General features: G+C 47.0%; 1 protein-coding gene across 1 annotated transcript; it reads right to left on the bottom strand.

The window, feature by feature from the left end:
• Positions 1–6259: 6259 nt before the first annotated feature.
• LOC125521541 (rosmarinate synthase-like) lies at positions 6260–7972 on the bottom strand. Its single transcript, XM_048686602.1, has one exon. It carries the CDS (start codon positions 7743–7745, stop codon positions 6348–6350), a length of 1398 nt encoding a protein of 465 aa, XP_048542559.1. The 5' UTR covers positions 7746–7972; the 3' UTR covers positions 6260–6347.
• Between the last annotated feature and the right edge of the window lie 3831 nt (positions 7973–11803).

The raw sequence follows: 11803 nt of genomic DNA, 5'->3' as shown, positions 1-11803 counted from the left end.
TCGACGACGTCCAGTCGGAAGAACTCAACGAGGATCGAAGCCCGGAAAACAAACTCGAAGAAGAAGCGCCACCATCAACCATACCGCCACACTTGTGAGGACACAAAAACCCTAACCCGAACTTCTAAATGGGGCGGAGGCACCGAGATTCACCTCCACGCCCCAACTGCTGAAGCGGCAGGCAAAGGGGAGGCGAATCCAAAGGCTCGATGGCGAAGTTACGAGATTGCGATCCGTAATATTGCATACGGTAATAAAGTTGCTACATATTTGAACTTTCACAATCAACAAACAATGCCCAAAAGAAAATTAACTCATTAAATCAAGCATGAGAAAAATCACTGGCCAAGAAAATGTGCCTAAGAAGTCCAAAATATGAATCTGGTCCAAGAACTTACCTCTTCTTAATGAAAAGGCAGCGATCCTACCGGTTGGTCAAAAATATTCCTTGTATGTCTTGAAATAAGCACCCAAGCAATGACATGATAAGTTTGATAAAACTTCAACTTACATAGGCTTTGTTGTCAATGAAGCTGACAAATGTGTCTACTACCACTATGCGGGCATGTGGGGGTGATCTGTTGCTTGTATTTTGATAACATACAAACCTTTGGGACCAGCCTCAGAGTCATTGAGAAGGCTAAAACTTGGTTATCTCAATATTTTGAGATGAAAGATCTTGGGAAAGATGATGGTATCTTATACATCAAATTGCTAAATGAAAACTGGGATTACTCTTGTGCAATCTCATTACATGGGAAACGTGTTGGGTAGATTTGGACATTCCAATTGCAAACCAGTGTCCAACTCCTTATGATCATAGTTTATTGGTTCAAAAGAATCAATAGGGTACTAGAGATCAATTGAGATACTCTCAACTAATTAGCTCGCTTATGTATTTAGCTATGCCACGAGGCCTGACACCTCGTTTTCTATTAGCAAACTAAGACATTTTGTTCCAACCCTGCTCTTGAAAGAGTAATGCACTATCTAAAGTGGACCATGAGCTATGGGATACACTAGACCGGATATCCAAAAGTGCTTAAAGGATATAGTGATTCAAATTGAATTTCTAATGTCATGTAAGTCTTGTAAGAAGGCCGTCTTAATGAGGTCAACAATGAAAGCGGAACTCACAACACTGGACACATCTACTGTGAAAAGGGAAATGCAACCTATGCGATAGTCGATCCCGTGAAGGACCTGTGAAAAGAAACATTTGCAAGTGGAGAGGATGTCTAGTGAACTCGTTGCGCTGAATATGCAGTTCTTTCACTGATACTGTAAGGCAGGTTGATTATTCTCAATGTATTCTATTTACTTATGTAAGCAAAGACGCCATCCTACATGGCCGTGTTTAAAGAATACACCTATATGGGCTAGATTGTTGGTCACAGTCAATGAGATTGGGTAATCTGTAGTAATCCACAGAGTAGCCTCAGATGTCGTGTACTGGTAACGACATTCACTGAGTCTTGTTTGCGCAAGATTGAAAATTCAAGGCATGGTTCACTGTTTAGTCGTGGATAAGAGTAGCTGCTTGTCTAGGTGGAGCATGACCTTAATCGATCTTCATTGAACTATTGGTATATCAAATAGCACAATTGGAATATATGCACTCCAATGTGCCTATGAGATCTAGTGGGGGCTTCTTAGATATTATGGGCCTCATACCACTAAATCTAGTATCTCCATCCAGTTAAAATTCTGAAATCTCAAAAGGGCCCTTTGAATTCCATGGCAAATGTGTATGTTTTAGAACTATACTGTTAGTGGCGTGAAAGAATCACCAATATAAAAGGTGACTTGTTCTACTACTCCTTGTAGCATGAGAAAAGAGAGCAATAATGCACACACTCACTCACTTCACGCAACGCCACGCATTTTGTGAATCAAACTAGAGTTCAGGCAGCTTTGCGCCTTGCTGGAAGAACAAAAATTAGGCTAGGCAGAACACACAGAATAGAAAAACAGATTACACACTCTCTAGCCGAGTTCGTAGTGCTGAGCTGCTTCTCCGATGACCTCATCTCAGCGACTGCATGCACAACCATCCGGGAGACCAGGCCTCCCAAACTATGTTCCATGAGAATCTCCATAAGGTGAGGGGCGATAAGGTTTTTGAAGAGCGTGTCAGCGCGACTACTCACTCAAATTCGTCTACATCCTCGACATCCGTTCGTCTGCATCGACCACTTTCTCTACGGCAGAAGAACACCTCATCTTCACCATCATGGCCGAAGATGCTATTGCATCGGAGTTTCCGGTGCCCTCGTACTCCCTCCGATCTTTTTAGTTCGCATATAAGATTTGACTGAAGTCAAGTCTCGTAAAGTTTAATAAACTTTATAGAAAAAAGTACCAACATTCACTAGTAGAAAACAGGGCTTTGGTCACGGGGCAATATTCACATTAGTCCCGGTTCAGTCACGAACCGGGACTAACGTGAGCATTGGTCCCGGTTCGTGCGGCTAAGGCATTAGTCCCGGTTCACCTGAGCCCTTTAGTCCCGGTTTAAGACACGAACCGGGACTAAAGGGTGCGATGCCCTTTAGTCCCGGTTTGGGACAAAGATTAGACCTTTAGTTCCGATTTTAGACACAAACCGGGACTAAAGGGTGCGATGCCCTTTAGTCCCGGTTTGTGTCTCAAACCGGGACTAAAGGTCCCATTTTCAAACTCTACCCCCCCCCCCCCCCCCCCCCCCCCGCGTGGATCGCCTTTTATGTTTTGAAAAAATCAAAAGAAAATGATACACCTGTTCGCAATTTTTTAGAATCCTCAAATTCTAAAAGGGAAAAAAGTTATACTCAAATTGAAGTTTTTTTTTGAATTTTTGTTAAATCTGGTCAAACTATGGTCAAACTACTTATTCAAAAAGTATTAGTGTTACTAAATAATGATTCAAGAATATTAGTGTTACTAAATAATTATTTCAGTTTTTTTGAATTTTGGTCAACTATAGTCAAACAATGGTCAAACTACTTATTCAAGAAATATTAGTGTTACTAAATAATTATTGATTTTTAGAACAATAGTTTCAAACTCAAACAGTGAAATGTGTGACTTCATGCTCAAGCTAAATTCCTGAGGGTTAATAGGATTGACATCTTACTATTGTCAGAAAAACAACAAGTGCAGATTTGGAAACGAGGGAGAATAGAACCCGGAAGTTGAGCGTGCTCAGGCTGAAGTAGTGAGAGGATGGGTGACCGTTCGGGAAGTTAGATGATTTGGAATGATGAGTGGTGATTAGAGATTAAAGGTTAAATTGAGCAGTGATGAGGGGTGATTAGAGATTAGAGGTTAAAATAATTCAGAAATTTGAAATTCTAAAAAAATTCTAAAAAAAATTCAAAAAAATTCATAAAATTGGACCTTCAGGCAGTGGCCACGTGGAGGGCCTTTAGTCCCGGTTCCAGTAAGAACCGGGACTTTCTACTAGTGATTCACAATCTGAAATCAATACCAATAAATGTGTCATGACTTAAAGTTTTATATTGTGTAACTTTAGCATGGCAAATGTTGATATTTTTTCATATAAATACGGTCAAACTTTGTGAAGTTTGACTTCAGAGAATTCTAATATGCAGAGTAAAAAGGACCGGAGGGAGTATGTCCTAAATCTTTCTTTATTGACATGTGCATTTGGTTCATATACATGGTATGTGCTAGATCTTTCTAGTATGTACGTATGTCCTATGCGATTTGTCATGTCAATAATCTTGTGATGGTGATAATCTGGATTAAGGTTAATGAAAAATGTCTAATTTCCCAACGAAGATCTATCTGTAACTTGGACAATTGTCGGTTCATAGACATCTGCCTTTGTACTGATATTGTGAATTTTACAAGCATACGTACAATACTGGTCTGCAGCTAATGATTCCATGCTGTTTGAATTCTAGAGCTCGTTCCTCGGTTCAGCGACATCTACTGCCTACATTTCAATGAATAAGACGAGCATGCATTTTAAATTAAACTTTTTTGACCATAAATAAAATGGATGGAATGCAGATGGCCCTCAAAAAAAAAAAGTTGGGATGCAGATTGAGTTTTCCTTCTGATTCACCACTGACCAGTGAAATGCAATATCTGGCATCCTAGCTTGTCTCAACTGTGATTAGTTTGATGGATTCAGCTGAGATTAATTTGTTCGTCCCTAGAGTATTTTATAGTTTTAGAGCAGTTTTGAGGTGAGTTTGCAAGAGCAGTGTAACGCGAAAACATTTCCCCCTTCGCTATTCAGTCATACGCATCATTGCCACTTAGAGCATCTCCAACAGAGGCGCTAAAAGTAGCCCGCGCTGGAAAAAACGTCAATTTAGCGCGTGGAGCATCTCCAACAGACGTTGCAAAAGCCAGCACGCTGTAAAATCCATCCAGCGCGCTGGGAATTTCTGCATCACACGCAGGATATTTGGTGCGCGGCGTACAGCGCGCTGGACAATTTAAAGCGCGAAGACAAACTGCTCTGCTTCCTCTGCTCGTCCCGCCTCGAGCTCGCCGCTGCAGGGGCTGCAGCACGCCGCCACCGGCCGCGGCCACTCCTATGCGTTCTTGTCTCTGCTCGTCCTAGCACGGGACAGAGCCGACGCTGCCCTTCTACTCGCCGGCTGCAGCTCGCCGCCTCGAGTTCGCTGGCCGGGAGCCGCCGTTGCCCTTCTGCTGGCTTGCTCCAATGATTAAGGGAAGCTAGCTAGCTCGCATTTGCGATTCACATCAAGCTAGCTCACGTGCGGTGCCCGGCGGAAGATGATTTGCAAGGTCAGCAAACTAGATTGCTCCAACTATTGGGGATCCAATTGCGTTTTTGTTTTGATCAGATGGACTTATTTATAAATGTTAAGGAACCTGTTTGTTGTAGATATATTTGTGGCGCTTTATTTTTTTAGTGCGTCTGCTGGACTGTTGCGCGCTGTCCGTTACGCGTTATATTTTTGTGCCTCTGCTGAACTGAATCGACCACGGCGCGCTAAAATTACTAAAATGACATTGTAAAATTATACTAGCGTGTCGTTTTTTGGGTTTCTGTTAAAGATGCTCTTACATGTATACTCACACTGCATTGATCTGAAGCTAATGATTCTACGCTGTGTGAATTTTAGAGCTCGTGCAGCCAACTCGATCTGTTCAGCGATAGCGAATTGGTTTATCGTAGATTGGTTTCAGTGTCACTTCCAGTTCATCTTTCAATAACAATCAGATCAGTATGCCTTGGGAGCAATTCGAAATTACAAATATCGTCTGCCTAATGGAAAAACCAACCAACAACTTCAGTTGTTTATATTGTATATTTAGAAGACTTGCAGAGAATCTGCTTGCTCGGAAGAACATATTTCCGAACGAAAAGTCTAACGCCTACATGGGTGGGCGTTTTCAACTCGCCCACACGTCTGGATCGTCGTCCAGTGTCTTCTGCACGAATTTTGACACGAAAAGGTTGATTTTTTGTGCTACGTAGGATGGGGTCGATGTGTGGGCGTTGAAAAGTTTGCCCACACGCCCGCACCACGCTGTTTACCAGCTGTGTTGTATGGGCGAACTGCTTTTCGCCCACACGACACTCCTATGTTGTGGACGGCAACTGCAGTTACGCGAGCGTGGCAACTCGGTACACACACATACGGCAACTGTGATTCTCTGCTACACGGCAACTCGGTACACACACATGGCAACTGTGATTCTTTGCTACACGGCAACTGCAGTTGCGCGTACGTGGCAACCAGATAAACACACATGACAACTGTAATTAACAATACATGTCAACTATGGTTGGACCACACGTGGCAACTAGGTAAACACACATGACAACTACTGTTTTGACCATATGTGGCAAGTAGTTAATCACACACGGCAACTACGGTTTGATTACACGCGGCAACTACCATAAATTAGACATGGCAACTATAATTAACCAAAACAGATAGAGTTGCCATGCTTTTACAACTACACTTGTCATCCCGGATAACTACATCTGCCAACCAGGATGGCAACTAAATAGTCATCCCGCGAGGTACCTAACGTAGCTGCGTCAGGACGTCTGGACATTTTTGCTTCGTGCCACACGCATGAAGTGAAGATGAGTAGTACTTGTTGGGCATGTGGCACGAAGTAGCCGCGCCTACACGTGTGGGCAATTCCAATGTCCACCCACACACAGCCCGTGTGGGCTGCCTCCTACTCACACCACACACGGTGTGTGGGCGCATGTCATATATGCCACACGTGTGGCAGTTAGCGGCGTCCTTTCCGAATCTCAAACAGAAATCATTATAGTATTATGAATGATCTCGAGAGGTTACACAATTTCTAGATAGAGAACCACAGCACTGCTCGCCACGAGCTCACAAACGAGAGCCGTGGGGCGCCTCGAACCCCAGGCTCGCCGCGGTCACCGGCTTCAGCAGGCTCTCTGGGCCGGCCTCGATCACCTCCACTAGCCGCGGCCACAGCCGTGTGCCGCCGACGAACCACGACCCGTCCCCGCCCGGGCAGGGCACGACCGTCACCGACGCCGACCCCAGCCGGCCGTGCCGCAGCCACGGCAGGACCAGCCTCGGCTTCCCGAACCCCAGGTCCCCGTCGATGGCGAACGGGAGCAGCCCCGAGATCACCAGCGCCGGGCTGCCCAGGCCGAGGTTCACCGCCTCCGTCCACTTCCCGCCGTCCTTGTACGCCGTTTTGTTCACCTCCACCCAGTCCACCAGCTCCTGGAACCTCTCCCTGGTCATCACCGACGCCATGGCCGCGCGCGCGGCGGCCGCCACCTCGTGCAGCGGCGCGCGCAGCAGCCCTGCCACGCTCGCCTCGCGGGACGTGTAGGTGACCACGTTCCCCATGTACATGTCCAGCGCGCCCGCCGACGGCTCCACGCACTTCCGCCCGTCGACGATCCACGCCATCCGGCAGTTGGGGTCGGACTCGCCCACCGCACGGGCCAGGAGCTTCCAGACGTGCGCGCACAGCGCCACGAAGCGCGAGGTGCGGCGGCCATCGCCGGACGACGCCGCGATCTGGAGCCCGGCGAGGTCGGCCGCGTCGATGCGGTACAGGCGCCGCTCCATGGCCGCGGCCAGGAGGGGATTGACCATGGTCGCCGGCGTGAACCTCGCGAACTCCGCGTCCAGCGACGGGCGGTACACCGGCGGCGACCGCGGGGCGAGCAGGGAGGACCGGTCGAGCAGCGGCCCACGGGAGAGGCCCCCGCCGCCGGCGCGGACCATCTCCGCGAGGCTATTGAGCAGCACGACGAACGCGCGGCCGTCGGCGAGGAGGTGGTTGGTGGCGACGGTGAGCGCGAACCCCCCGCACGCGAACCGGACCAGCTGCAGCGACAGCGCGAGCCCCGCGTCGAACGGGATCTGGATCATGCCCAGGGACCGGTCGACGCGCGCGAAGTCGACGGCGGCGAGGGGGGGCCCGGCGGCGTCGGCGACGACGAGCTCGGCGCCGGCGTTGTCGCAGGCGACCTCGGGGACGTTGGTGCCCGGGCGGCGCACGACGCGGCCGGCGAAGGGGAAGAAGCGGGAGAGGTAGGCCGGGAGCGCGGCCCGGACGGCGGCGAGGACGGGGCCCAGGCCGCGCGGCGGGGGCGGGTAGATGCAGACGAGGTAGATGGGGAAGGGGCCGAGGAGGAGGTCGAGGTTGGAGACGGCGTGCACGGCCGGGAAGCCCGGGGGAGGGTCGGAGGCCTGGACCAGCTCCCGGGACGAGATCTGCAGGTCGAAGCGCTCCAGCGGCATCTCGCCGGCGGGTGGGGCCGAGCGCGCGCCGGGCGGCCGGCAGCAGGAGCGGCGATATCTCTGCTTATCGTCGGACAGAGCACTCTGCGTCTGCGTCAGCGGTGACTACACTCTGCATAAAGAAGTCTTTGGTAGCTAAGCGTGATCTTGGAGTGTAATCTACTCGATATTTTTCTTTAAAAAATAATGATCTAAACACTCTTATATTTTTTCTTTTTCTTTTTTTCAGAAAAACTGGCATTTTCATTGTTTTTTTAGACATTCTCGCCGGGCTTTATTTAGATTGTCGAAACAGTTACAGGAAGGAAGTTCAACTCCTCGGGCAGGCCAACCTCCGAGCAAAAGTGCATGCCTAGCGAGATTGTGAGCCTCGAAATTCGAGCTCCTAAACTCGTGGACAAAACTACAAGCAGTAAAGGCATTTTCATTGATGATGACTAGGGCATGTTGTCTGCAATGTGAAAGACGGATCGGCTCATATGGGACACAAGGCACCGCCGCCTTCCGTGGCGTACTTATCCTCGAAGGAGTCCACGACCTGTCCATCGTCGGTGGACGTGAGGTCCACAATGGTGGCGCCGGCGCTGTCTTCGTCCCATCGGGCCGACTGATGGTTCGTCGACGGCGCAGCTCGCGTAACGCGTTCGCCTGCAGCTGCGCCCCCGCGGTGGCTGCTTCGTGTCGAGTGGCGGCTTCAGCGCCGACGACATCGAAGATTACACGTTGTTCCACGGCGAAGTTGGGGATCGCCACGGCCATGGCCGCCACGCCCTCCTCGCTCGCCGGCTCGCCGTAGATCTAGCCATCCGTCAGCCGGTGTTGCTCTAGGAGAAACAGGTTGTACCATTGTCCCTCCTACGTCTGCTGGAATGTCGATAGAGGCGTTGGCGCAGGCTGCACCTCCGCCATGGCGGCGTTGTAGTGCGCCTGTGCCCACTCCATGGTGAAGCCGGCGTGCACAGGAGGCGCGGGAGCCGGGACGGTGTCGTCGAAGCCAGTCTCATCCTCGTTGTCGGAGACCTCGGGCGAGCCGGCCGGCAAGCCGACCTCGATCCGCCTGGCACGAGGCTCTGCCAGGCGGCAGCCACGCACGTGCTTCATCTTCATGGAAAAGACTCTCCCATAGAGCTTCGCCGTCAGCAGTCAAAAGAAATAAATAAAAAAACAATAATTAATTTCTCTAATAAATAATGAATATTACTGGCATTGGTATTACCTTTAAAAAGAAAATAAAAATAAAAAACTTGCACACAACTTTACACTGAAATGACACTTTTTAAATATGCATGAATAAACATATAGTAGTGCAACTTTCACACCTAGTGTAATTTATACATATATTCGACGGTACTTGCGTGTTTACATTTCCACTCATGCAATATGAAAAAATACCCATGCAGAAAAAGAAAACCCGGAAAAAAGAAAAAGAAAAGCAAAAGCAAAAAATGCATACAAAAAGAAAAGAAAATTTGACTTACTCCAGGGCAAGTCAAAAAAATTGGCCTAAGAATCAAGAAAAATATCAACTTACCCTAAACATGGCTAAGTTTGGCCTAAACACACATAATAAAATAAAAACAACACAAATCTTGACAAATAACCCACGATCAAAAATATTACTTACCCAAATTTAGAATTCAAGCAACTTACATATATATGTTTGAGGCACCTAGGTGCCCGGGCATCTAGGCCCGATACATACATACATACATACTTACAATTTAATAGTATAAACAAAAGTAAAAGATAAAAAAGAATGAACACAGAAAACGAAAAAAATACAAGGCTGTGGCCTCTTCTGTGCCCGGGCCCAATTCGCCCTTCCCTTCAGCGAGGGTTCCTTATGTCTCGCTGAATGCGAAATATAGGGGCGCTCATGATGAATGACGTCGATGGATGGGTTTATATTTTTTTTAGCATCAGTACAGACACAAGCGCTCATATACACGCGCATACACTCACCCGTATGAACGCACACACGTAGACCCTTCCCTTACGAGCAGCTCCGAAAGACTGAGCCGGCATATCATCTTGAGATTTACGAAGCCACCGTAGGCGCCTCGTTGTCGACGGGAACGTCTCCTCCCATTGAAAGCGCATCGCCGGAAATGCTGAAATAAATCCAGAAATAATGCGAGCACCAGGATTTGAACCCTGGTAGGTTAGGATACCACTGTCCACCTAACCATCTCAACCACAAATTGGTTCGTAGGATGGGTTTATGTTTGGTAGAGGTGTGCATGTGTGTGGGCTGTGTTGGGCCAGGGAGTGGGTGGGGCGTTCATTCTTGTGGAGGGGGTTCAAAATTGTCGTCCACATATATGGTAAAGGTTCCCCTAAAAAAATGTGTGTCAAAGGTAGCCTGTTCTTAGAAAAAAAAGTGTGGTAACTGTAACTTGTTCTTAAATTGAAATATGGTAAAGGTAACCACCAACCCCATTCCCTTGCCTATCCTTAACGAGCTTATATGTTCATATATGCCCCCAATGCGATGGAATTGGTGATGGTAGTATGCTGGTATAGATGGTGGGAACGGTATCCGGTTTCCCACAACGAGAGTATTGTATCAGCAGCTCGAACAACTTTGCAAATCAGAGGTATCGTTTTAATTGGGTAGCTGAAAAGAAGATTATTTCATAGTGGGAAACTTGCTGGTCAAGGTCGGCAACGAGATGTATTAAATTGAATGCCGATGCTTCATACCACGTGGACTCAGACTGGGTGCAGGTGCGTGTGGTGCAATCCTACGCGACTCGTTAGGAAGCTTCATGGCTGCAGTTGTGGAATTTGAACATCATAACGCTCATACGATAGAGGTGTTAGTGGTGTTATTGGGGCTACGCCTAGCAGAAAAGCCTGATATCCTCTCTACTGCATTTGAGAGCGATTCTATGGAGATTTTTCAAGCTATTCAAAATCCGTCTGAGCATTGGGCGTCGGGACTAGTGATCACCGATAATTGTCGAAAGTTGATAAGTTAATCCGGCAAGGTCAATATAAATTATTGTATGCGAGAAGCTAATGGGTGTGCCCATGATCTTGCACGCTTTAGTTTTGAGAGACAGGAATCAAGGGTGTGGTACGATAAACCCCCGGGATTTCCTGACCTCTTCTATTGTAAACGATATAGTTATTACTTAAGGGAGCGGCTAGTGGTCAGGTGACTGATTTTAAAACTTGGGCTGGTTACTTTTTTCTTTTCTTTTTGCAACGCAGAGGCCGCGCAGCTCACGGAGCTGGACGTGCAGGAATGTATCCGGTGCACCCACACTTGTGGTGTTATCGGTGCACCGGATGTCATAAAATATATTAAAATATCTAGCACGTTGACGCAACATTAATGTATGATGTCACAAAATTTGGTATAAAAATTTGAAATATTTTTTGAGACACAAAAATGACAAATTTGACATCAGTGTGATAATAGGCCAAATCTAAGGCCGAGTTATGTTATGTACTATTTAGTGTTGAAGTTTTCTATTTTTGTTTTTCGAGTTATGTTGTGAATTTTGACTTGAAATTTTGTGACAACCTACATTACTGTTGTGTGAGTGTGTTAACTTTTTTCAGATTTTTTTGAACATTTTAAAAGCACAATATGACTTTCGTGCATCGGTGGCAGCACAAGCTCCAGTGCATCAGATATTTTCCCCAGGACGTGCCTGCTGTGTCGTTCCTCTTGAAACTAAACCGTGCAAGATCATGGGCAGGGCTTTTGCACTGCATGGGCTTGGTGAAAGCTCTGCACTTAATGCTCCAATACGACGACAACAATACTTATATCTTAGAGCTAATGACCAATCATGTGGTTGTACGTAACCATATTCTTAATTCTAAATTAAACAAACAAACAAAATTAAAGGATGAATAATATTATGCACCTATCTATAGCATAATAAAACATAAAAACTTCTACTTTTTCTAGCGTTCTCATCCTCTATACTAATATACTAACGTAAGAAGAGCACAAAAAAGTTTTCTCGGAAAAATTTTAGTGTCATTAGTATTGTCCTTTAAACAAAATTAAACTAATAAGGACAACACACAATTTAAACAGA

Source organism: Triticum urartu, chromosome 7 (genome assembly GCF_003073215.2).
Source record: "Triticum urartu cultivar G1812 chromosome 7, Tu2.1, whole genome shotgun sequence".
In the NCBI taxonomy this organism is placed as follows: Eukaryota; Viridiplantae; Streptophyta; class Magnoliopsida; order Poales; family Poaceae; genus Triticum; species Triticum urartu.
This window is presented reverse-complemented; position numbering and strand designations above follow the sequence as displayed.

Bases quoted from the DNA above. Each gene is read 5' to 3' on its own strand.
- LOC125521541 (XM_048686602.1), bottom strand. From the start codon at position 7,745: ATGCCGCTGGAGCGCTTCGACCTGCAGATCTCGTCCCGGGAGCTGGTC.